Source organism: Phalacrocorax aristotelis, chromosome 14 (genome assembly GCF_949628215.1).
Source record: "Phalacrocorax aristotelis chromosome 14, bGulAri2.1, whole genome shotgun sequence".
Taxonomy (NCBI): domain Eukaryota; kingdom Metazoa; phylum Chordata; class Aves; order Suliformes; family Phalacrocoracidae; genus Phalacrocorax; species Phalacrocorax aristotelis.
This window is the reverse complement of record NC_134289.1, coordinates 11,066,499-11,093,986: the sequence shown is the minus strand read 5'-3', so window position 1 is coordinate 11,093,986 and position 27,488 is coordinate 11,066,499. Positions and strand designations below refer to the sequence as shown.

Here is a 27,488-nt window from a genome sequence, read left to right as displayed (position 1 = left end):
CATGACAGAGGGGGTCATGCAGTAATACTGCTGACTGCAACAACCTTTTCTGATTTGGACCTTAATAGTATTAGTCTAAGCCCTGCAGAGTCACCTCTGCTTAGGAAACAGTGCCTGTTTTATTTTGCTTCCTCAGGCATGCAGGAAGAATTAAACTTCCGGCACTGTTTATCTGGCTCCTGAATGCAGATGGAGCATAATGTGTTACACAGCAATGCTCTGCCCTCTTTCCAGTCTGGTAATCACAGCTTTCCTATTCTGATTTACCTGCCTACAGCCTCAAGATTTTGCAGGCCGAGTACATGCCCTTGTGGCAGTTCTAGTAAACCTCTTGGAAGCTGCAAGTCAAGTCTTACACACAGGGACCAAGAAAAATAGAAACAAAAAAGAAGACAGAAGAAGGGAGAAAAGGTAGGAAGCAAGGGAAAAGGAAAGCTTTTGCCCTGGTATATTCTATTTTCTTAATGTTAGTTTTTCTCAGAGCAATAAGCTCCTCTCAATCTATTATTTTGAGTGATGCAATGTATATATATATCTATGCATACGGTGGGGTCATAATAGGCAAATTACATTGCCTGTGTAATTGTTTTTATTTTTATTCTGATTATTCTTGGAGTAAATGCTTCATTATATACATTTTTTTTTCAAATGTGATTATCTGTGAAATGAAAGAGGGGGCGTTTGAGGGGGCAGTAGCAGAAAATCAGGCCATGCTTCAGGTAACCTCTCACCCCCACAACTGTCTGACTGACCCACAGAAGGGCAAAAAGGAAAAGTGCCGCACTTTGGTCGTTCTGATTTGCTTTATGGCCCATCCTTCATTTGTTCAACCCCTGAAGATATATAACCAGCTTAATTTTGATGACCTATCCTTACCAAGGTAAGAGTGAAAAAGAAACCTGGGAAGATGAAGGAAGGCTATGATGATCAGGAGCTTCCTCTAAGAGCTGACCTCCCTGTCCCACCTGCCTGCAGACACAGTAATATTAAACCCATGCAGACCCATCTTCAGAGAAACCCAATTTACCTCAGAGGATCTTTGCTAGGGCAAAAGGGCAAAAGCAGTCCGACAACCCCACTCGGAGCAGAAGAAACGTGGGGAAGGCTGATGCTCCAAGGGCAACAGCAGGAGGTAGCACTTGTGCTGCAGCCTGCAAGAACTGTATAAGGAGGTGAAGGTTTGCTGAGGGCTTTCCCTAAGGAATGCCCACAGAAGCGAAGGTGAGTGCAAGGTCCTCGGAAAGCCCTGTCATCTGGGGAGAGTGGAATCATCTGTCATAATGGACATTAAACTTTTTTACCAATATATTGGGAGAAAGTACAAAGCTTCTCTTTTTTTCTTCACAGTTTACTCCTCAGTGTCTGTGTTTTAACTTCAACAATTCTAGGCATTTCTACCTTATTAAGTAAATGTATCCATTAAAGTTTAAAAATTACTATTTATATTTGCTTCAATGTCTCATGTAAAGTGCTTGGCAGGTTACTTCATTTTGCTAGAGGAACGTAAGCATAACAAAAAAACACAGCAAAACCAAAAAAGTTGTTTCCCGGGCATTCTCTCTTATTCCAACGTGGTAGATAACCTGTAAGATACCTATGTAACATACAGTTCGTATATTTTTAATGTCTGAAAAGCAATTTCCTAATCAAGACTTCCATTTTATGGTGAGATTCTGCCTACCAAAGATTCTATTCAGGAACATATTGAGTTTTTTTCTGTTAAAAAAAAAATGTATACCAGGACTAAAGTAACAGAAAGCTGAATAAGAGAGCCTGGAACTATCATTCTGAAATGGCACATTATGAAAACTCCTCTCCTCCTTCATTAGCTAGCTACAAAACAAACAATAATTCAGAAACATTCTCACATTAGAGATGACAACAAAACCACAACTGAAGGCTTTGCCTTCATCATGATTAATTTAGTTTTTGAGATAACATAATGTAGTTTTTACAAGTCTCATTCCACTCTATTATGAAAGGCAACTCAGCTTGAAGAAATTGCTTATTACACTGAGCTCAAAGGATTGGATAACACAAGCCAAATCAATTAGGCAATCTTTGAAAAAACAGTAAGATTTATTTTATGGAAATGTGGGGGAAAGTCCTGGTTAATTTACAGGTGTGGTTTAATAGTTCTGTTGATTGTCCCTAATGTGCACTAAAACACGCACTTGGATAACACAAGAGGCGTTGGTACATCTATTTTAAGCAAAGTATATTTGGTCAGGTTTCCATAGGAGCCTTCAGGGGAAGAAAGGAGCCTACAGAAGAGAGGAGAGGGCAATGACTGTAGTTAACCTCAAGCTTCAAAAGAAGTGTAAAGCCCCAGATCTTTTACATTCTGGTACAAATGATTGGACTGCTCCCTAACATAGCCTCCTGAAAGGTAGGCATCAGTCTGAAGTAGCCCCTGGGCTCTCTCAAAAGTCAGTGAAGAGGAAGAGCTGTCTCCAGAGCACAATTTGTCCTGCCCTAAGATAGGTGATGCTTGGGAGCTGCCCATTCCCTTTGGTAACAGTACCCAAAGCCTAGCTTAGACTAGATAATTAGCACATTTGCATTTTATATGGAAAATTTACATGTGATGAATCCCTCTCAAAGTAAACACACATCTTATCAAGGAAGCTACACAGAATTCAGGCTTAAGTAATGTTTGTGAGGAAAGTATCAGCAGAAAGTTTGGGGAAATCCCCACAGAGAGACACTGGTAGAAGGCTATTAAGACAAGCAAGATATACAATATCACAGTGACGGGAGAAATGAGGTGGTTTTGTCATCCATGGCCTAGAAGTTCATTTACACACAGGGTCAGTAGCATAGGCTCATTGAGAAATGGTTCAGAAAGAGTCCCATTGCTTCTTTAGAAGAGCAATAGTAAACAGGAGAGCTGGTGTGCAAATACTCTTTCAACACACTAACGCCCCCCTTGAAATTGGAGTTTCCTTTGAGAACTGGGTACTGGTCTTTGAACTGTAATTCCTGAAAGGCTTATTATTCTGCATGCTGTGGGAAGCCAGCTAAACAAACAGTGTCAGGTATGCCCTATATTCTGTAGCGTTGCCTTCTCCAAAGGCCTGAAATATGCTGCTATTCAGCAGAGAGAGACAGCATATTTCATTATATTGTGAATAGGTATATGACCCTAAAATTAGTAGGCTAACTGAAAGCCAAACAAATTATTTATAGGTGTCTAAAATCCATTTTGAGAGACAGATCAAGGCAACATATTTGATAACAATAATGATTGGTGTATCCAGCAAAGACTAAGAAGTCTAGGATGCAATTAATATTCTAGTAACTTTATTAATTTTCTAGCCTGAGTGGATATATGTATATTTATCAAATATTATTCAATTTACTATGAATTAAGCTACCTGCTTCTAGAGGGGCAACTCAAACAGTAGGAAGGAAAGGCAATGCTGCTCGACTCTACACAAGTTTCATCTCTCTAATGCCTAAAGCGCAGCGGTGCGCAGGAAAGCCAGCCCCACCGCAGCCTGGTCCCGGACGGCCACGCAGTGCAGAGACCAGGCCACGGCATGGCTGTGAATGACTGTCTGGACCCAGGCAGCACTGCATCCTTGTGTAGACAAGCACAGGGTTAGCACGTGACATTTGGGGAGGAGATGAGGGAGCTGCATCCTTTTTTGAAGGGATTTTTGCACAGCACCATTCTGGCTCTTGACTCTGAAGTTGCCTCCTGCTTTCTTACTTCCGACTGAATTTACAGCTCCATCATTTTGGCTCAGGAACCTTCCCTAGATATCACCCCTGATCTCCCTGCACCTGCAAGCAAGCCCCTTCCTCTACCTTCCCCTGCACAGGCAGCACCTCCCACCCCCGGTCCCCATCCTGTCCGCAGAGATCACAAACTCTGCACTGGAGACCTTCACAGCCTCCCCACTGGTCCCAGGGTTGCCACGCTCACCCCCCAAAAAGCACAGCCACTGGCTCCTGCCTCCCCCGAGCCTCCTTAGTCATCACTAGGCCTTCACCACTACTTCTTCCTCCAAACAGCTCTGGAGGCAGCTGCTGAGAATATCGGCTTGAGGAGCATGTTAGACTGCCAGACTGTTGAGGAGAACAATTACTACGTGGCCGCTGGCTTGTCCAAAGGGCTGATGCCTCTCCACGTGCTGCTCTGCAGACTTGTCCCCTGCATCTTCCCTCCCCTGGCCAACGCCAGGTGCCTGTTTATGGTCCGGGGTGTTTTCCCAATCACTGCTTCCAAATCAAAACAAATTTACACAACTGTAACTAAAAGGTCTCCAGACAACATGCTTTCTGGTTTCCTTTCCTTGATGAGAATCTTTTCCCATGGGGACCAAAATTACCACTCATGTCTGTCATATCAAACTGAAGTCCTGTGTGGCTGTATTCCCAGCCCGCTTCTGAAATGCTGCAGTTTGTCATTTAAAAGCATTTTTTAATATAAAAAGTCAAAGATGATTTGGCTAAACCTGAATCAGAAGAAAGGATTAGGAAGGCAGAGGAATAATAATACATCAGTTTAGCAAAGTTCTTGCTGTCAATATAAAGAAGTATGTCAGTAATCTGCATTGATTGCTTGGAGAAAATTCAGAGGGCATGAGTGCTCTGTTATCTTTGCACTGCACCTTTTTTCGTTGTGCTTGTACCAATGCATATTTTACAAAGATTAATATGCTCCCACCAAATCCATACAGTCTTATGAAATCCATGGGGACATCTGCCAAGAACCTATCAGATCTTTTCTCTGTGTGTTCCTTGCAAACAGATTAGTAACCAGTGAAGTATTCTTAAGTGAGAGGGTAAAATGAAATGGATGTTTTATTGATGCAGAGCAGAAATCAGTGAGAATTCAAAATATGAAGTTGCAAGATAACATCAGGTTGAGTGAAAGACCTTTTCCCCTGAATCTGGAAACAGCAAGTAGCTATCAAAAGAGTGCTTAACATAGAAGTGCCTCACTAAAAACTTCATAATTCAAGGAGTTCATAAATGTCTTTGGCAAACTTGTTGTCTTTTGCATCTTTTCACTGACTTCACAGGAATACATGATGTGAGGTTACATCTTACCCAGCAACAAGAAAAGCAGACAACAAGTTCACAATCTTCATTCTACTATTTCATTATTCATTATAATAAAGATCTGCTAAATCCAAAGGGGTTGGGGTAGTAACCTATTTTCATGGGGAAAAAAATAGGTTTGGAATGAGCAAAGTCTGCACCACAGACTTTGATACACACCACAAAAAATACCAGCAGTGTAACCCATTTGGGAGGTTTGCTTGGGAGTGAGGGCCAAGTGCGGTGGCAGGCAACCAAAAGCACCTGTCAGCCCTCATGAGGGCAGTTCACACAAGATCTGTGTCCTTTATCCCTAGTCTAGAAGAGCTGTGCAGCTTTATGTTGACAAGCATTACAATGAGCCATCTATTTTCAAAACAAACACACTAACAAGATTTACGGCTCATTTACAAGATCTAGCACTAATTTTTTGCAGGAACACACAATGGATCACTATTAAAACACACGCTTAGATCAGTCATTTGCCCTGCTAGGAGACAGGGCTGTCACCTTCTTTGTCATCAAGACATGTAGGTGAGTGAAAGACAAACATAACGACGGATTTATGTGGTGCAATGTAATTTTGCTCTGTTAAACCAAACATCTGTATAGCCTAACAAATATCGTGCCCTCCTGAATCCTACTTCAAAATCCAAGAGCGTATCCATCAAGGCAATTACCTACATCAAAAACAGCTGTAAATGGAATGCCAGAAATCACAAAACACAGCAAGATGGTTTCACAACAGCCTTGAGGCTCCGATCAGTTCTCCTGGGCATCACAGCCTGCAAGCACGGATTTCAGGAAAATTGCAAAAAATCCACCACTGTCTTCAACCAAGACCCCTGCCTGTGAATGCAGCTCTGCTGTGTAGTCAGGAGAGCCATGAGCAAGCTCTGGCCGCATCTGGAGCAAAGCCGCTCTGCCTGACATCCCAATCAGCCAAGAGCCAGGTCAGCACAGCGTGGGGCCCAAGCTGGGGAAGCCAATATCCCTTGTGCTTCAGCTCCCTTTTTGCTCCCACTTCACAGTAGGGTTATGAGGATGAAGAAAGTTACGTGTCAAAGTAGCAACTGTCATGCTGGGGGCACCTTGTTAGGGCAACGAGTAGGTCTGTGGAAAAGTAGTAAGGAATGAGAAGTGAAGAAAAAGGAAACAAATGCACTAAAATGGTATAATAAAGTACCTTTAAAAGAAAACAACCCTATCTAGTAGTTATAATAGCTATTGCTATGCTACTTGGGGGTTGGACAAGATGATCTCCAGATGCCCCTTCTAACCCCTACCCCTACCTCTACCATTCTGTGAATCTTGGAATCTGTGAAATGTATGTTAAAAATTGAGAAGTATGGCCAAGTTGCTCGCTTTTAATGGGCAGGCATTGAAAATTACATAAATAATATTTGTATAGCTAAAAAAGTACCATTTGTTTCACTTGGCCTCTGAAAGCTGCTGTGTTCCATCCTGCAGGATCCAGGCATTCAAATTCCCAAAGAGATAGTTGAGCAATCAGTAGTACAAGAAACGAAAGGAAAATGGTTGAACCTGCTGGGGAATGACAAGGGCTCGTGCGCATCTTGGATCCACCGTGTGGTTTGCTCACGGGGGTAAGTCGGCCGGCAGGTAAGGATCTGGAGGCTGGGCAAGCTGCACACTGCACATACTCCAGAGACACCCTTCACCAGGTCCCCTGTCCTCGAACACCTCCAGAAGGACAGTAAGGTAATTCCTGTGAGCACTCACCACTGGGCAACTCACATAGGCCCTTGTATGTCTGGAGCTCAAAATCAGTAATGTGTTAAGTGTTTGCCTTTAATCAGGCTGTGCCAGTGTGCACCTTAATTTAGCCTCAGTTATGAAGAGAAGATACATTAATATACAGAACAGTCATTGCCAGAAAGATACAGTGGCCAGCTTCTGAACAAGGGGCGAGGGGAAGACCTATATGCTGCAGAAATTCTTGGTTCATACTTTTCCCCTAATTACCAACTCCATGAGTGCCCCTTTGTTTTTCAGGTCACTCCCCAATTACATATTACATGTTTCCTTCGTTCCACAACCTTTAATTCTTTTCCAGTGTTGCAGAATTAACTGGACGGGGTTCTTAATCTTGTCTCTACAAAGAACTTGTTGTAATTGCAATGAATGCTTTCATTTTGCTGGTGTCTGAAATACGATTTGCAGGGCAGGGGGGAGTGCGGGCTGATGCTAGTCCCATCATTAATGACATTCTTGGGGGGATTGTAGTTGTGGGAGTAAACACCCCAAAGCTTTTATATAATAACGAGCATGTGTCTGCACGTGAGCTGCTCCTTTAAGAAGCCTTGGGCTAGTGGAAGAAGGGGGATCCAGAGAAAAGGCAGCCCCTGCAGCTATAACAGAGGGCAGAGGTTAAATCTGTTGGCATTTTTATCGCAAGCATGGTCACTGCACACCCGCTCCCTGAAGGCTTCACTGAATTAGAGGTGTTTGCCATCGGCACTGCCCTGCTGGTAGAAGGTAAGCTCGGTGTGGGACCTCAGCAGCAATATGATTTTTGCCCCTATTATTCCTGGTGGGAGGGGGAAGGAAAATTGAAGCAAACAGCATGTTTGTCGTACGCTTCACCAGACCTGTTGTGGCTACTGTGGCTCCATCACTAGTATTTCTGGTGAGTAAATCAGGAGCTGCAAGCTATTTGCAGTGAAGATCTGCTTCTGATATATAGCCGCCCTATGTCGGGGAGGTACTTGCTACTTAGCTTTCTTATGAAGAACTTGGGATGTAAGATTTTGTTGTTGACTTTTAATGGCAATTTTATCTTCCCTGGGGGAAGGATGTTGAAATGACTGATGATCTCTCAATAAAATTGGGCTGCTTGTTTTGTGGGCTGTGATGGCTGTCTTATAATCAAAGATGATGGGTCCAAAATAGCCTGTTAACTGTGAGCATACCTCCAGATTGCATTGGTAGCACTGCAATTAATGGCTGATGGGTAAAAGTAGCAAACAGAAATATAACTGCATGAGATTCAAAAGCTCTCACTGTGTTAAGAAGCAAAATTGGAGGTAGGAGACCATACTCATTTAATTTAGCCAATGTCAGCTTTTCTTAAGTCATGTGCCACTTTGTTGAAAGACTGCAACAAAACGGTGAATTTGTTCCTACCTCGCAGCCTGCGAAGGGCAGGCTTGTGGCTAGGATTATTTCAGTGTCAGTCACTGGCGTCTCTCCTGAGCTACATCCCAGCCAGGGCCTGGGACCCCGTCCCTGCATAGCGCTGCTCAGCTGGGGATGCAGGGATCCTGGGGCCCAACAGCAGGAGAAGCTGTAACCACCATCAGAATGGGGAAAATGCTCATCAGCTTACCCCATGAATGTGGAGCACGGGAGAAAGGAGGATGCTTGCCCTCTCCTTGCAGGTGAGCTCAGCTAGAAGGCAGCAAAGCCTGCAAAGGAAGGCTGGAAGAGCTGTCAGAAACTCTTATTTGGGGGAGAGAGAGAGAGAGAGAAGAAAAAGCTTCTACTACTGGCCCATGGGCAAGCTGCTGCCTAAACAGAGAGGGCTAAACCTGGCCATCAGCCATTAAGCCATCTGCAGTGCCTGACAGGTCCTGGTGGCTTTGCACTTCGTTACTGAGCGGTGAGCAGCAGCAGGAGGACAGGGACACTGTTGGGTCGATGGCTGGGGTCCTGCTGGGGACGACTGGTCACGGTACCACAGCCCTGCTGGCCCTCACCTGCCCGCCCACCCACCTGTGCCCAGGGGCTGCAGCCTGCCACAGACCTGCACTTGTTGGAGCCCAAGCAAAGGATCTGCTGGTAACCTTCACTTAAAACTAGACATGGTCTAACATGTTTATGTTTTACTAAACAAGTATTTTCTCTAGGGTTTTAGGCAAAATGTGCCCAGCAGATTGGCACTAATACTTTATCTTTGTCATCTGACTTAAAAGACCAAATTAAATAAAGATTAATTTGCATTCTTGGAGACTCTGAGAGAAAGGCAATGAAGACCTCCTTCTTTTGCTGCAGCTTCTAAGTGCAGTTTGCAAAAAAAGTGCTAGGAAAGAGAGAAACCTTGCATTCACTTTATTAAATGGACACATTTGCTGTTCTAAAAATGAAAACTCAAAGCTATTTCTTTTCCATTTAGTACATGCTCTATTTGTACACTCATGCTGGTCTTCAAGAAAGCACAGTAGGGTAAAGCCTGGAGCTTCCAAAAACAGAGGAAAGATAGAAAAAAGTTGATATAGTAATAACTCTTTGGCTCTACTCTAAATATGGTCACAACATCCCTCTCCCTAAAGGCTTGACTGCATTTGGTGGAGTTGGCAGCAGTTTTTACCCTGTGGGTGGGAGGTGAGCTGGCAGGGAGGAAATAAGAACAGCAGATCTCGAATGGCTCCAAGTATTTCTCCTGGAAATATTTTGTTATACGTTGTGTAATGAAAGACGCACATCGGCCGTTACTATGGTTAGGCCATCAGCCATTAATGCAATTAAGGCAGGAGCAGGATTTCTGACTAGACAAAATCATCCATCTTATGTAACTGCAGAATTAAGACAATGAGCATAAGTAGCTACACTACTTTACAGAATTAGGGGATATGGGTTTTTTTTCTGCACTACATCATTTCCCTTTCCAAGAAGCACACAAAGAAAAAGATGTAGTGCCTCTCGTCTAACTGAGACTTAGAGATGTGATGTTGAATCAGAGCCTCATCAGAGCTAAAATAATTCAGGTCATCTTGAAAAGGACATTGAGGGACAAAGCTTGAATTTAGACCAGTGAAGAATGGGTTTCAGGGTGGCACAGCTCTGTGCTGGGTGAAGAGCTAGGGTTGCCTGGACCAACATTAAGTTATTTTTTTAAATCTATCAGTGACTGCTTCTTATAATTAGATTATTCCTTTCCATGTATAGTCTATTGACGAAAGGCAGTAATAAGATTGAGCTGGTGTGATTCAAGCACTGTCTAGGTTAACCTTAGACAGAAGCCCAAAGGGAGACAGGCTGACTGAAACATGGCTGAGGGATTTCTGTGCTTAAACACAAAAGAATGTTAACATTGATATTAAACACAACCCACTTCTTTACCGAAGGCAGGCCTGGAGATGTGTGCCCCATGCATGTGCTGGCTGTCAGCCCCCCTGAAACTGCCTCCTCTGCATCTCCCTCGCCCTGACCCACGCGTCCCTGGATGGAGCCTAGCAATCGGGTTTCTCTATTAAAACAAAAGGCAGAATTACAAATAAGATTAAACTATTTCTGCTCTGCACAAGTGGCCATATCTCTGATGTAGTTTGAAGCATTGGCTTCAGCTGTCACCTATGACTTTTCTCCTGAAAGTCTTTGTAACTTGCCTGCAGACTGTGACCACTACAGATATATTCCCTGTGCCTAAGTTTCCAGAGTAATTATTGTTCTTTCATTAAGGAAAACCACCAAGGAAAACCATTAAGGAAAATCATCATTGTAGATATTTTCCATTTCCAGTTTAATTATGCTAAACAATTCTGTATTTCAGCCCTGCTTGGTTTCTGTCTGAATGGCTTGACAATTATTTCTTTCCGAAAAATCAAAGACCTCCGAACACCCAGCAATCTGCTGGTTCTCAGCATTGCACTGGCCGACTGTGGGATCTGCATCAATGCATTCATTGCTGCCTTTTCCAGCTTCCTAAGGTATATCTTCTTTTTCCTAAAGGATGCTCAAAAGAACCACATGAAAATTAACAGCTTAAGTTCTAAGAGGTCAAATTAATTCGTTGACTCTCTTTCTAGCATACCACCTAAGCAACCTTCTCATTCTCTCAATCTGAAACAGCAAAGTGAAACTCTATATAGTTCCACCAGGCAAGTAAAAAAGCAGACATTACTGCGTATGATCTTTGATAGATTATAAGACTGCTTATAGAAGACATTTAACCAGACAGCTTTACCAGTGGTTATAGTAGAAGCTACTTGAATATCAAAATAGTAGCACATTTTCACTTGACTAAACCTCTAGACTGACCCCAAATTTATCTGCAAGTCTTTCTGGTTTTTTATGGACCTTTCCATTAAAGCACTTATTTGAGAAGTTTGTGGAAAATGAATATGCAGATCTGGTAGCAGGGAGTTCACATCAGTTATGAAACATTTGATTTTCCACATTTTCACAGCTGTCAATCATTTAATCAGAGGACAGAAACAGTATCAAGCATTTCAGTGAATAATTACAACAAACAAATCACAAGCAAACCATACTGAAAAAACGACCCACCACCCTATAGAATAGTTGATGAATAACTCCACCTAAGTAGCATATTTTTAAACCCTGGAAATACCTTTAATAGAGAACAGCCAGAATTTGACCATTTCATTCTCTCTTAGTGGATATAAAACCATTTTGGCAAATTAACATGTCAATAATAAGCTCCAATGAGGCCTTATTCAACAGTATTTTACCTCCTGTATAGGTCAGCCTTGTTTCAGACACTTATGTCTCACTGAAGTCAGTAAAGATGCCTTTACTGAACTAGAGCTGAGAAGCTAAGGTCAATACATCAAAACAAGCTGTGTTTTAACAAATGTAGGACCTTTTCTTTTAAATGGGAGCAGAAGTTCTCCAGCCTCCCAAGACGTCAGCTATCTCCTGTTCAAAGGGTCTTCCAGGGGTAGACTCCTACTGAATTATACTGGTGTTCTGTAAATACATGAGAAAGCAGATTGCTGAAGACTTCCACCTCACAGCCAGCATCAGATTCAGGTTAGATGAACACAGAAAGAAAAAAGCCATAGCTCCTTGCCATGGGTGACCAGTATATCGAAGGCACATGCCAGCAGGTATCTGCTACATGAGACCATCTCATGGTTCTTTTCATTCTATGTCTGCAAAGACATTTGGAGGCCTAGGTCTTCCTATCAGGAGTATTTTTATTTGTTTTGAGCTTTTTGTACTGTGCTGCATGGTGAACACTGACTTTCCAAAATGTGATTACTCACTTGCTGCTTTCACCTGTTGACAAATGGGCTGCTCCCAGTGGGTGCAAATTTTGAAGATATCTATAACTGGATGAAATGTAGATTTCCAATTAAAAAAACCCCACAACTTTCCAACACATACATGTATTTTCTTTTCCATATTAAGAGTAAAAATAGCTGTTGTACTATATCAGACACCACAGCAAGATAAATGCTGGCAAACACCTAAAGGCACCCACAGCGTTCACAATGTTTCTCTGACTTAGAAAGCACATGCACAGGCTGTCATTTTACCCTCTCTGTCAATGCCATTTCCAAACATGTCTTCACCTTTTTCTGTCATTTTCTTAACATATTCCTTGTTTGTTGACAGATACTGGCCCTACGGCTCTGACGGCTGTCAAATCCATGGATTCCAGGGCTTCTTGACAGCACTAGCCAGCATTAGCTCCAGCGCTGCAGTTGCCTGGGACCGGTATCATCACTACTGTACAAGTAAGGGCTACAATGACCTAGTAACCTTACCCAGATCCTGCTTTAAGGCAGATTGTTTACATTTCGGAGAATCAAAGCGAGCACATATTTATTATCTGCATAACTTATATGTAAGTTTATTTATCTTCACACCAGAGATAGAGCAAATATAAACAAGCTCCCCAAAGGACCTCTTCCCATACAGGGCCACTAACCAATGACCTTCAGGAGATATTTCCTCCTCCAGATCACATCCAAGTCCTGACCCTCTTGCCATGCTTACACCTTCTCCACAAGTAGTCTTCAGTGTCCCAAACAAAATCCAACTCCTCATATTGAAGAAAAATCTATGCACTTTGGGCTACCATCCAACACCCTGCAGTGAACCAAATAGATCTTCATGCCCATGCAGAGTTTACCAATTACGGATAAATTCCGTGTAGCTAGAGAGCTGCCTCTGCAGATACAGCAGCTGGAACACAGCCTACAGCAAAGCGCTTCTGCAGAGGTAGGATCGGGCAGACAGAGCTCAGCAGCCCCGTTGTGCAACACACAGTAACTTTGGGGCACAAGAGCCATTTGTGCGGTTTGTGCTACGTCCCAGGCCCCCTTATGACGACTGGAAGTCAGTACGTCTGTTCCCAAGCAAGGAACAAGTTATCTGTAAGTTTCAATAAAAGTGGCAGAGCTGTTTTTAAGTACTGATAAGAGGAGGAATACGTTATTTTTCTTCTCTTAGTGAAGGCTATTTTTTGTTTTTTCTTGCAATTTAGTTTTTAACTAGATATGACAGCTTAGCTGGATTTCATGGAAATCTAATATTAGAGAGATCAACTCAGGAAAATAAATTTGCCCTTTTTTGTGGACTTACGAAAGCATATTTTTGATTTAGGTGAGAAATAAAGATTGACGGGATTGTCAAATATATGGATTTATAGTGATAGATACGCTCTGTCTTTTATCACAGAACTGCCTCCCAGACTTTGGCAATACTGGATTTGTGTATTTCTGTAACATGAGTGGAAATTTCCACTGAACTAGGATGCTGAGTTGGATTTGGTATCTGCGGAAACTGCTAGGACTTGTGCTGAGACTCCAGCTGTGCTCCAGCCCCCACAGCGGATAGGGAGAATGGGAATAACTGTACTCTCTTAGCACAGAAGTCGGGAAGCACAGCAAGGGGCATTATCATCTGCTGTAAAACCAGCTAGCGGCCTTGTGAGCACTGGAACTGGCAAAACCAGCTTTCTTGTGAATGTGGTGCTTTTGTCTGATAAGACAGACTCGTGCTGACTGCTGTATGGGTGCTTTCACGGGGCCTCACTTCTCCCCAAACACCAGCTTTCACAGTAAATGCAGCAACTTAGTACCTGCCAGTCCCCATTTCCCTCTCCATCTTACTTCTAAGTAGCCAATGTTTTCAGAAGTTATTAGGAAAGGACTGAGTGACAAACACAGGGCGTACAACCTCATGCCCCTCATTAGGGAAAGGGAAAGAGACTGTGATATGAAGTACAAACTTAGGCTGAAAGGACATCTTAGCACTCCATATGCTGGGAGCGACCTAATATGGCCATTTTGGCAGCTGCGTGGGAGTTCTGCCACCTGGGGGAAACAGATGAGGCCCTCCCATGTAGATCTGCAGCTTTCGTGTTTGCTGTTGAAGCCAGGCCCTTTCCAGAGAAGTGAGGAGTCCAGAGCACCCCACGTGACCGCACCGTTCCCAAAACATTGAGTCCCTTCGGCAAAGCTGATAGACAAATGCAGCCCGCCTTTTCTTACACTAAAGCACAGGTCGCTCAGACCACTTCACAAAATATTTTCCAAATGAATGTGTAAAAGTTGGCTGGGGAAGAAACTGCTGAGCTGCAGCACTTCAATCCCCTCCACCGTTAGCATCCACACAGCCTTTCAGGCATGGCCTCATCTGATTAAAGCAGCAAGTGGTAAAACACACCCAGAACACACAGTGAACATGTTCAATCTGATGATCCCGTTGAGGGTGGAAAGGTTGCCAACTTTTTATTCCGCAACTTCTGTCAAGAATTCAGCTCAGGCAAGGAAATGGTTTTTTTTTTTTCGTGTCCAGACAAAGGCCCCACATAATGCAGGCTGTAAGCTAAATCCATACCAACACCCTTTGGACACTGAAATGTCTTTGGAGCTAGAAGAGTAGCAACTGTATTTTATAACAGAGACAGCCTGAAAATAAGTATGTCTTTGGAAAGACATTTTACTCTCTGCAACATTGACTTTACTGCTTTCATGTCATGCACTCCTCCAGTCAAGGGCATCCTACATTAAGAGCACAGGCAGAGAGACCCTAAGGGCACACACTTCTTTACTTTGCTCAGATTGTTACTTACTGATGGCCAAACAGTGCTGCTATTACTGAACGTTTTGAACAACAGAACAAAAACAAAACCAAAAGCCCAGAAGGCTTTAAAAGCACATGCTCTGTGGCTATTCCAGTGAAACCAGCCATTTCTAGTTTCATCCTTCACATGCTGATTGCAAGGAAGATTAAGTCATATTTCATAGATCCAATATACTAAGCCTACAGGCTATGAGGTGTTCTCAATCCATATGTTAAACTCCTGTTGACACTGGTGTGAATTTCATGCCTGTACAGAAGGTACCTTTCCCTAAAAAACAAAGTTATCAACCTTTTATCTTCACTCCCTAAGAACTGGCACTCCATTCAGACTCAGTTACATCATCCCCAATGTTTGTGTTATGTCCTAACATTTTCCCAGAAAAACCTCTGTTGTGGCATTCCTCAGCTTGACTCTTGATTAGCCGGTATCCATGTTTCTGAGGAAGAAAAAGCTGATGAGAACGTGAGATATTACTATGATGATGAGAAAAAATGGGACTTTTCAGCCATTCTGGATGCTAATAACACAAATGTGTTCACCGACAGCCTGAAAATTAGCTAAGTTTTTAAATTTGGAAGTCAATAAAACCCTTAGTGACAAAGTGTTAGCCTTTAAAGCGTGTTGGCAACTGGACATGTCACTCATCAGAAAACAGGCTGATGTTGATTGGCGTATGGAAGAAAATAGTATGACCACCACACAGGACAGAGAAGCTGGAGTTTCAAGGCATGTTACTCTTCCTCTTCTTGCTTTCCTCCTCCCAGGCAACCATACTGGGCAACTCTTTTCATCCCCTAATGTGGCTTTGGGGCCTATGAGATGCTACTGTCACAGCAAGGAGGAGAAAACTACAGAAATCTGTAGTCTAAAAGTATGCAATAGAGGAGAAAAGGCAGGAGACTCTGAAGGGTTTGAATACCAATCACTAGCAAGATGGGAAAACAGATTATTGTATTCCAAAATTTGATCATTGTGGGGAAAAGGAGAAAACAGAAGCAGTTTTATGTTAGTGCCTGACAGGGAAGGAGGGAGGGGCAAACTCTGAGGAAGCTGTCTATCAATAGCCAAGCGTTCAGGACAGAGGATGACATTTTATGTCAAGGTAGGCATTGCTAGTTCTCCCTGGCCGTTCAAATGAGGAAAACGTCCTGAATTACGTTCTTAACATAGCAAGGGAGGAGGGAGGCAGCAGCCTGGGAGGTCGCACTGGAGCTGGGACCGGGCAGGCAGAGGGCACGTACCACGGAGACGTCTCTGCTGAGAGGGTTGCACGCTGCTCTCAGCAGGCTACGGAAAGGGGAAGGATCCTGGCCAGTATTTTCCCTTCATAACCACGGCACACGGTTACCATTTTAAAAGGAAAGAAAAAAAAATCTAGAAGATTTTGCTCTTGCATTTAGGAATTAGGGGGAAATGGAAAATATGGAGCAATTTATCTCAGTACTTTTCTCAATACTATGAGAGAAAAGACAAAGGAAATCAGCAGGGATTTTTGTAGAAGCATTCAATTTCAAGAAATAGAATTGCAGTGAGTTTTATCTAATCCTTAACATTCAAGGAAATCTAGGTTGTTGTATCAGTATTCAAAGATTAGCAAACTACCATTTGCTCCTACTGCAGCTGTCAGCTCTGTCAGATCAGGAGCCTGTCCTTACCTCCTGCCACACTTACTGCAGTCACCCTGCCACACTGCCTTCATCTAGTCTTGCACCTGCATCAGTTTTCCCTGACAAAATGCCAGTGTTTATAGAGATCTTGCATTTTTACTGATTCGCCAAGACAGCTTTATGATCATGCAGAACCACAGCAAAATATTACTGGAGTAAAAAAAATCCCTTTATTAGGTTATTTTAAAGAGCTTTTTCTAACGATGTGCACAAAAGAAGCTGTTATGCAGTGCAGCTTTCTTATTCCTACAAAAAATGAACACTTGTGAACAGCAGTGACTGGCGTTTTTCGCACTGCAGATGAAGTAGGTACCACCACCTATTTTACTTGTGACTGATACATATTTTCCCTTATAAGTTTTTCAGATATTTTTCTCTCTGACAAACTTTGCCAATTTTAAGTGATACATGCCACGAAGTCTGCTACAAGCCATATTGTTCTGGAATATATCAGCTATTATAAATTAACCACTTGCAAGAATGAGGAAAAGGGACATTTTTTCCCTCCATCCTAGAAAATCTTGTTGACCTTTTGTTTGAGAAATTCCTTTTGAGTACCAGCCTGAAATCTAGTTTAAAGGTAACTACTGTGGCAGAGATATATTTTTTGCTCTTTCTGTGAAAATCAGCTAAATATTTGACCAATTTATAAATCTTTAAAAAAATCTAAATTCATAAATGTCCCCACAGAATAAAGATGAAGAAATAGTTTATGATTATGTCAGTAAAAATGAGCCAGCATACTCAAAACGATTGTTCCATGCTCCATCTAGCACTTCCTAATTTTTAAGCTTTGACATCACAATTTTAGTATTCTTTAAACAATGGGGGGGTTTTGTTTGTAAGACTGACCTCTTTCTGTTCCAAAGCAATTACAGAAGCCATTTAAAATCCCCTGTATTAATATTTCACTGAGAACCTTCCCTCCTGCATTTCAAGGAGAGAAAGTCAGAGCACAAGAGTGATTAGACTTAATAGGACTGAATTGCCAGCACTAATTAGGAATTATATCCTTAAGCATAGGCTGAACTCCATACATACACATTTAACTGATTTAGGACCTACATGGCTATTATGTTAAATTTTATCAGGCCAAAAAAGGCATTTAAGGAAAAGCAATGGCCTGCTCTGCACAAGAACAGCTGAACTGCTCTTGACTTGCTCTCTTGCTGTCAGCCCTCTCAGAGGAGCACATTTTTGCCATGTCAATGGAGCATGATTCTTTCACTGTTCTTGTACTGGCAGTATTTTTTTCTGGGTAAAACTGAAATAATATCAAATTTGTTCAATTTTACATTCATACGTTTTTAGCTACTTCTGATGTGTCATTAAATGGTTTCTGGAGGGTCAACAAGCAGCTGATCTCACTGGGACTAGTTCACCATTATTCACATTTTGCAAAAGGCCGTATCCAGAAGGAAAAATTTAATCTTCTAAGTTCGGATTCTCGCACATTCTAGTGTCCAAAATGGGTCTCCTTAAACGTGAGGAGAGAGAACATATGAGCTCAGCCCCAGAGATGAGCTTTCCAAACGCAGGCTGTCAAGATATGCCTGCTGCCAGACTCCACTATTGCGTGGTCCTTTTATTCTACATCTAATAAGAAACGGGGTTCCCTAACACCCATGGAAAAGTAACAAAAATAAACTTTTTCTTACAGTTTTTCATAAAAGAGGCACAAATATTAAAGGAAAAAAAAAGAAAGAAAGAAAATGGAAAATAAAGGAAAAAAATAAAGCTAGTGGAAATAAAGAAGTGTCATCTCGCTGTGCTGCCCACGGCCCTGCCAGGCACGACGGCCTTCCCAGATGCAGCAGAGGGGGAACCGAGGCAGGGCACTGCCAGCCAAAAGCACGGGGAGTTTTCCCTTAGAGTGTCCTATAGGCTGCGCTTTTTCTGTTAAAAAACTAAACATAGAAATCTCCATTAAAGCCACTCTTGATAGAGAATATCTGAAAGCCATTTCAGCAGGCTGGTAGCACATGGGCTCTAGGAGAGATGTGGCAACAAGAGACTGGGCTCCATGGAAGACCCTGGAGGTGGTGGGAGCCAGTGGAGCAAGACCATCGCCTGCTTTTCTGTGCAAGGCAACAGCAGGGGAGGTGAGCTTCCCGCCACCACCCCCCAGACTCATGCAGGCAGCTGGATCAGCCACCCTCTGTCAGTGCAGGCACCCACAGGTGCCTTCAGCATGCCACCAACACTGTCCCAGCAGCTGAAGGCAGATTTTGTGAATGCAAAATTCTTTTCCTTGCATGCAAAGATTGGTAAGGTACCGGTGTGTGGCCAGGACCCAGTGACACCAGACTGCCTCAGGCATGGCCCATTGCATTTTGAGACCTTCAGGATACTGCAGTAGTCCATGAAGTGAAAGGATGGGGTGGAAATAGAGCAAAGTTTCTGCCACAAGATACCATGAAAAATAATTTGCATTAATTATTTTATAGGACTTGCTGAGAAACAAAAGAAAACCCCAAGATCTAGTTTGGTTTTTTTTTTTCAGAATATCAGGAGAGCTTGCCACTTACAAAATTGTATTCCCAAAGCAATAAAGCTACTTTTGGCATGAGCTTGTTTTAAGAGAAACACAGTTCAGGTCCAGGTTTCGGTGCAGCTGCTTTTGATAACGCCTTTAAAAAGTTACTAGAATATGTAAAACACAAAGCAAAACTGACAGCTTGTGTAATAATCTTTGTTCTGATTGAATTTTAAGTTACGGTTCTGTAAAGCCAAGCCACAAGAGCTGCTATGTAGAACACAAATGGAAATGGAAACCTTGGATGAGGAACAACTCTAACATGCTTGTCTGAGCATATACCTAAATAGGACGCAGTTCTGAAAGGTACAGCTTAGGCTACATTGCTTCTTTGGACTGGGAGGTTAAGAACAATTACAAGTTGCTAAAAAGTTTGACTCTTATTTCTATAGTCCCCTAAATCAGAAACTATTCTTTTGTTTTCATCTATGTCATTCCTGAGTCACATTATGTCAGTACTACAAAGCAATATTTGAGCCTTTGCAGCCAAAGTATATCTTCTATGCAGGAATCATACAAAAGGCAGATATTAGTCATTATTAATCATCTTTCATTAGTAAGTATTAAAAAACAGTGCCTTAAATTACTAAAAAAAATAGATTTTATTGGTAACTACCATAAAAAAGAGTATTAAATAAAAAAGGATTTTTAATATTTTTTTTTTTAAATTGCAATGCGTACACCTGTCTTTTCCCATACTAATTTTTTAATACCTGCCCCAAACAACTCTTCCAAGTTGATTTTTAATGCAATTCAAACTCTAATTTTTTTCCCTGAAGAACCTCTGGAAGATAAGAAAAAGCACAGAGGTAGAATCAACATTGCTGTAAAAGGGCAATTTCACTCACACGCCTACTTTTTTATCCTTCTTTAAAATAAATAAGGACAGTACAACACAAAATAGCTACTGTAGAGTTTGCGGTCCGTCCTGGGGCTGCTGCCTTACGGAGATTCCCCGCCTGTGCAGCCCCCCCATATCTCCACCCACAAGTCAGCCACATCTGGTCGCCTGGCAGGGCCCCACCTCATGCATCTCGTGCATCTCTCCTCCAGTCCCTCACCTTGCTGAGAAAGGTCAGAATTGGCTTGAATCTTCCTGGCCTGCTGTCACGATGCTGCTGCTAAGTGCAGATGAAAAGATTGCTTCCCAAGCTCAGTGAAAATTACATCATTACTCCTCCCTAATGGGAGATTTGATTAGAAAGGAGTAGTGGGCAAAGTCACCGTGCTCCTTGCTGGTGCAGCTGGCGTCATGGGCTGTTCAGCATGGGTATGATTACGGACGTTAGCCTCGATAACAAAATTATCCAGGCCTTTTTACATGCAAGCAGCGAGGCTAACACAATGTCCTGCAGCAGCAGGGAAGCCTGCCTGCCTTCTGCATGAAGAAACACTTCCTGTGTCTTTTGAAGTTTCCGATCTTTCATTTCATTCATTGACCTGTTCCTACGGTATTTTATGGAATTAGATGAGATAGGCACAAGTGATCATTTTTATTATAAAATTAGAAAAAAAAAAGATAATAATGCTGAGCTTCACGTTTCCTGTTTCAGGCTAAGCAATGATCTTAAAGGCAAAATAATTTGACCAGCAGTATTTTTAAGACAAGATCTGTTGTCAGGTTATGTGTGTGTGTATATATATATATTCACATATATATTGATGAGCAGCGTTTTTAGAACAGGGTATATTTAATATCCACGTGTGCCCTGCCTGCCTGGCAGGGCAGGAAGGAGGCAGGCAGGGGCTGGGGACTGTGTGCACCGTCACATTTCTGATGTGACTCGCTCCCTGCAGTGGGGCTCTCGTTCTTCAAACACTATTTATTGCATCGCCCCGTGCCTTCTACTCTCCGCCTCTTCTGAGTCTTTAAACACATTCCCAAAACACAAGAATATAATGTTTGTAAGAGCGGCTGTATCTCCAGTGTGGTACAAAGCTGAGCAGCAATACAGCATTTGTCTAAGTAAAGCACACAAAAGGGAAGTACAATTTGCTGCTTCCTAAAGTCTAAAAGCTCCCCTCCAATTTTACACAAGGTTGATTCCTCCAGACTCAGGTCAGCCTCAGGCTGGAAAAGACAGACAGCTGCTTGTTTTTGCCCGAGGCCCAGGGCCGAGGCTCTTGGCTCTGGCCCCACAGAGCCAGAGAGCTTTGCCTCGTGGTTTAATTCCGGGCATGGAGACCCCCCTTTTCTCTTCCCGCAGGGAGCAAGCTGCAGTGGAGCACGGCCATCTCCATGATGGTGTTCGCGTGGCTGTTTGCTGCCTTTTGGTCTGTGATGCCCGTGCTGGGGTGGGGGGAATACGACTATGAACCCCTCCGAACCTGCTGCACCCTGGACTACAGCAAAGGGGACAGGTGAGGGCGGGGGCCAGCTCCCACGGGAGGGCGGGTGGAGGCTGCCATCCCCTGGGGTGGCCTCGGCAGCAAAACCCACAGCTGTCCCCCATCCTTGTTGCTGGGACAGATCCCCCTCCCAGCTGCTGGGGCAAGGCAGGCACGACCCAGGACTGCTGTAACTCGCGTGGCAGCATGTGGGAACCGCTAAAGTCAGCTTCCTCCATGGGAGAGGCTGATGCTCAGGTTTCTGCTACTCCTTTACTCCTTGGTCATCTATAAGCTGCATCTGTTCTGGATTTAGGACTTGAAACTCTTTAAGAATGGTTTTGTTTTTAGGCAGTCCAGCACTGATGTCTGAGTGGGGATGCTTGGGTTTAGAAACCAATAACCTGTTGTGATTTTCTGCAATACTATCCATCCCGCGCACAACAGCATGGCACAACATAACCGGCCTTCAGCAAATGCTGCACCTAAAGCACGTTGACAAAATTGTTTTGGCAATTTAAAAAATATAAGTTAATGAATATTTACAGCAAGTTTACAATGCCCTAGAGAGGAATTAACAACCTCTTTTTTTCCCTCCTCACCCTTTCCAGAAACTATATCACGTTCCTTTTTGCTCTGTCCATTTTCAATTTCATGATCCCGGGCTTCATCATGCTGACGGCCTATCAGTCCATACACCAGAAGTTCAAGAAAAGTGGGCAGTATAAGGTAAGAAAGCTTCCTCAGACCCTGCAACTGCCTTGCCAAAATAAGGCTGCATCCAATAGAGACAAAGCTCTCAAAAAGCCAGTTTCTTTCACAGAGGCTTTGGCTCAGCTCCTTCCGTGCTAACTCCCCAGTGCTACCTGAGCAGGAGGGCAGTGCAACACAGGATGGGGACACCCAGAAAGTTCATGGAAACCCCATCCTTAGACATTTCAAGATTTGACCAGACAGCTACATCTGCCCAACCTCGTGCTGTAAACAGTTCCCCATCAAAGCAGGGATTAGACTAGTGACCCTGAGGATTCCCCTCCAACTCTGGTCCAACTCCAGTCACAACACAAACACACAGCATGCAGAATACTTGCTAATAGCGTATCAATACTTATCCAGAGAAACTTTGCTCAGGAAGGATCTTAGCTTATCACTGAGGAAGTCAGCCAGAACTGCAGCACTGCAAGGAACCACGCAGGCACCCCGTGGCGGGAGGAGGGCCTTCCTAAACACGCTGTGTTTAACTTGGCTGAGGAAATTCAGAAATCTTTATGAGCTGGAAACAAAGGAATTGCTCTGGCATAGCAGGTTAATGGGAATGTAATGTTGTGATTATATGAGTTGTTTCCTTAGGTTCAGGCTGTATGGTTTGGGGCGCTATGCGTGGCTGGCGGGCACAGCCCGACCCCTGCATTCAGTAAAAACAGTCAGTTCTCCAGGGGAATGTTATACCGGCAAAGCGACAGCCAGGCAGGCTGGTTTGTAGCTGTCTGGAGCATATACATGTATCCTCTACATATTTCTTGAACAAATATCAGTGTTCATTATTATAAGTCGATTACCTTTTTTTCCAGTGAATTTACGCGTGTTATTTCTTTCTTATGATATTCTGTAGCTGTGCAGACTAGTTACAATGCAGAAAATTTAAGGATGAAATTATCAATTCCCTATTCATTAATATTTATAAGATACTTGGGAACAGCTGGCCATAAACACCATGGATAAGGCCCTAGCATGAAGGACACAGGAATGCTACTACCATGACACAGATGCCACTGCATCCATCTGTTGCACTGCCATAGTTGTGGCTTCACACAGTTTGTTTGTCTGCAAGACCCTCTCAGAAGTCAGCAAAATATCATTACTTTTTAACTGTTTTTAAATTCACACATTGCCCTCTCTCCTCAGCAGCAATTACTGGCCCTGGCTTCTATGTCTAGCACACACACTGATTTAACTGCTCTGCCATAAGGTGCTTTGTCACCTCTGCCCAGGAGCAACTGCCACTCCCCACCCCAGCCCCCAGAACAGGGCTCTGGGGCTTGCTGCACCAGCAGCCCTCGACGCAGAGGGAGCTGTGCTCGCACACCTCCGACATCGACAGCAAAGCAGCCGTGACACGGCGGATCCTGCTGGATGCTCCTCTCCTGCTACTGAACACGAACCACGGTCCCACAGGATCTGTCCCATCCGCTTGTTGCAAGCGTGTGGTTGTGAAACACAAAGGAATTTATTGCTCTTGTTTTTCAGTTTAATACTGGTTTACCATTGAAGACGCTGGTCATTTGCTGGGGTCCCTATTGCCTTCTATGCTTCTACGCAGCAGTTGAAAATGTGATGTTCATTTCACCAAAATACCGCATGGTACGTCTATGCCACCCGAGGGAATTCAGTGACATTCTCCTTACTGTCCCCTCTCCATTCCTATGAAACAACGCCCATTTACTCACAACTGGTTTTACCTATTATAACATCTATATCAAGTAGATCGTTTCCTCCAAGCACTCTGTTCATCTACCACTTTTAAGGCAAAACAGCTAAGCACAGTGATAAAACAGGTATTGTATTACTGCTTTGATCAAGCAACAATTTAGGAAGCTGGGGAGGGGTGGGGGGGGGGGGGGTGTCTTCAGCAGTCAGTTAGAGGTCTGTAGCCTGCACTGCTTTGTGGCTTGTAGGAGTTTTTGTGTCCTTCCCAGAGTCAAGTACCAGCTCAAAATTTTCAATTTTGAAGAAACTCTCTGTCTCATTCATTTTTCTAATACTTCTCTCTCCTCAGGGGAGCTACAATTGATCACTCTTAAGGTTATGCTGCCTCCTTTTTTCCCTTTTTTCTATGAGTCTTGGCTCCAAGGCTGCCTCTGGGACTCAATAATATCACATCAAACTTTTCAATTTTCATTCGGTCCCCAAAAATCAGCCCAGTTTCAGGTCACCAAATGCATTACTGTACTTAGGTATTCAGTATCCCACATAAAATGCGTTAGCAAAACCAGCCCACTTATCGACCAGAAGGTGTCCAGGGCACACCCTTCACTCCTCCTAAGTGTTTGTATTCACTCTCAACTGATATATCCTGGTTTCAGGCAATGCTGATCTAAATTCTTTCCCCTGCAGACTATAATTTCCTGAGCAAGGGTCTCCAGCTGACCAAATTGCTTTTACTTCTCATCTCTCCGGGGGTAGCAAGCCACTGCCGTCGGAGACAGGCATTTGTTTGGTAAAGGGAAGCTGAGCCTGGGCTGAAAACAGCCCATTGGCTCCTCAGTCCACTTTCCTATTAATAAATATTGTGTTTCACAACAGATTCCTGCCATTATTGCCAAGACTGTGCCAACGGTGGATGCCTTTGTATATGCCCTGGGGAATGAGAACTACAGAGGTGGAATATGGCAGTTCCTCACAGGACAGAAGATTGAGAAAGCAGAAGTTGATAACAAAACTAAATAACCCGTTATGGCATTAAGCTAAATTAATGCAGGTACATCACTGAAAGCAAAACGGTAGAGGAAACTGTGTGCATTCTCCGATATGTACATGCAAAGGTGGTTCCACATTGGAAAGGCCATGCATTGGCTACAAGCACAGAACTACTGAAAGAAAGCCCTCCAGATAACTGTCCAAACCACCATGAGCTGCTTGTCAAACAAGCTGCCTTAAACCTGTGTTGATTGTCATCAGTCTCATTGTATACATCACTGCAAATAAACTATGTGCTGGAAAGCATTTATTTTTCCTGATGCACTAACATAAAAGCTCAGCAAATTAACTGAAATGGGGTATTCGTTTATGCAGTGAGGCCTCCTCAAATCAATCTGTGTAGTTTGTCCATATGGTAACGTCTGGATTACTAAAAGATTAAAGGAGTATCCAGTATTACACCACATGTCTGTATAAATAGCTTGTTCATCTGAACAATGCATTTTCAAGGCACCCGAAATGGGAGTTCCCAAATTTCCATGATGAATCTGCCATCCTAATTCCATAAAAAACATTTTAGTGGGCATTTTACCCCAATAAGGAATATTAGCTTGGCTCCTATTCGAATGAGTTAGTGTGTGACATTCAGCTTTGTCACACACTAAACTGCATCAGATTTTGCAGCTGGTGCTTACCAGGACAGTCAACAAGCTCACAGTTCATCATAAAAACATTCATCTTTTTGTTGAACACTGAGCTGAAAACTAAAGGGAGGTATGGGTTAGAGTCTGTTCTAAAAATGCCACAAGAATTAAAATTAACTTCACATCTGCCATTAAATTCCCCTATGTTCTACATGAGCGAGAACAACCCCATAATCAGTTCTGGCTAAAGAGTCTGAGCAATTAAAAAGCCACTTATTTTATAATTACCAGAATTCATATATATTTTAAACAATTAGAAATGTCCATTTTAAACATTTGTATTTGCTCATGTTGCTCACATTGCCTACAGGATGAAAAACTGTCAGTTGACGTTGCCTGTTACTGCCAGATGTGTCTCAGAATGACCCATTTGCAAAAAAAAAGTATGTGCATGACACACAGAATACAAGAGATTGTGCGTACAGAAAGCCAAACCTAACTGATTCTTACAGGGAACGTATGGTTCATTTCCAAGCATTGACAATAAAAGAGCTTTTGAAGCTAAGCAAAGAAAAAGCTGATTTGTCCCTATGATGGTTTCCAATGTATTAAAAGGGACAACGGTTGAGTATGGGTTAAAAAAGGGTAGATGGTGCAATCCTAGAAGCTAGACAATCAGTGGTAGAGGGGACGTTCCCCTCACGGCTAGAGATAGGAAATAAATGTCATTTTGTCACAAGTTAACAAGCAAAATCCCATTCAGAGATGTGCTTTGGGATTTGTAAGGCTCAACATAGTCAAAAACTACCTGACGGAGCCATGAATAATGCCATGACAAAATTATTTTGAATAATCACATCTAAGGTTGACAGCTAAGGCTTACATCTTAGGTACACATAATATTAAGCGAGCAGGTGACAAAATGTTTGCACTGATAAGTGCAAAATAATGTGTATGGGCACAAAATTACCTTTAAGTAAGTATCTAGAGTGACAGGCTCTGAATCTGTAATTACCTGTTTCTTGGGAAAGGCACCTGGGTAGGTCTTGAAATCATCAGTTCACTTGGCAGCAGGGTCATACTGACAAATCCCAGCAGAATGCTAAAAAACCACTAAAAAAGGAATAGGAAACAAAAGAGGACACACGGTCACATCACTTGAAAGCCACTGTGCTCAGACTTACGGAATAGGGTGCATAGTTCAGTTCATTCTAACTCACAGAGGATATAGACAAGCTAGAAAAGGGCCACAGGGATGATCAAATATAAGGAGAAGCTTGAACATGGCAGGATGAAATGAAGGAGGGTACTGGCTCAGAAGAGGTAGCTGGTGAGGAGAGCAGATACAGCCTTATTGAACCAGGGGTTCAGGGGATGTGAAGATGAAAGCTGTGTATTTTCTGAAGTTCGCGGTTTGAGGAGTGTTCTTCATGTTTGCCTACTGGAATATGTTATGGCTTACGAAACAATACTGCAATAATGTAATAAATATCAGCTTAAGACACCTCATTAGGATCTGAGTCCCCTTTGGCTTAAAGGGAACGTACCTCAGTTAGGAGCTCGTCTCAGGTTTGGGCTTCTTAGTCCATTATCAGTTTGATTTTTGACTTTCTTTTACTATAAACCTTTTATTGTGGGAGTACAAAACAGCAGAGCTGTTTCTTCATTCTGTTGGACAGCTACAAATTTTAATGTGCATCTGTTTAGGTTTCTGTATTCCTTTTCATATTTGCTTACTGAAAGCTAGTGATGGTTAAAGCTGAGTATTATTACTTAGTGAGCATAAATTCACTTAGTCTCATTCAAGCCTCGAGAAGAATCGGGCCTCTGTCCTGAGCAGCAACCAAAGCTGAACTCTACGGCTGCACCGAAGAAATGTGAGGTAACAAAGTCACTGAAATATTTCAGACCTAGGGATGGTGCAAAACTTACAGGTGTGCTTTGAAGAATATGGAACATGTTCATATAGCCCAGTGTAGTGCTACAAATGGAGACCACAGCAGAGGCAGTGCAGTGCGTTACAGTGACATGGGAACAGGCGG

General features: G+C 42.9%; 1 protein-coding gene across 2 annotated transcripts; it reads left to right on the top strand.

The window, feature by feature from the left end:
- Positions 1-206: 206 nt before the first annotated feature.
- On the top strand, positions 207-26,954 carry RGR (retinal G protein coupled receptor). 2 transcript variants are annotated; one of them, XM_075109526.1, is made up of 8 exons: positions 207-411; positions 6,523-6,659; positions 10,565-10,721; positions 12,376-12,497; positions 21,265-21,418; positions 21,997-22,114; positions 23,633-23,746; positions 24,689-26,009. In XM_075109526.1, exons 2-8 carry the CDS (start codon positions 6,608-6,610, stop codon positions 24,830-24,832), a joined length of 861 nt encoding a protein of 286 aa, XP_074965627.1. In that variant the 5' UTR covers positions 207-411; positions 6,523-6,607; the 3' UTR covers positions 24,833-26,009. The 2 variants fall into 2 exon arrangements, with proteins under 2 accessions (XP_074965627.1, XP_074965626.1); XM_075109525.1 differs by lacking the exons at positions 207-411; positions 6,523-6,659 and adding an exon at positions 7,314-7,551 and having other exon boundaries at positions 24,689-26,954.
- The last annotated feature ends 534 nt before the right edge of the window (positions 26,955-27,488 follow it).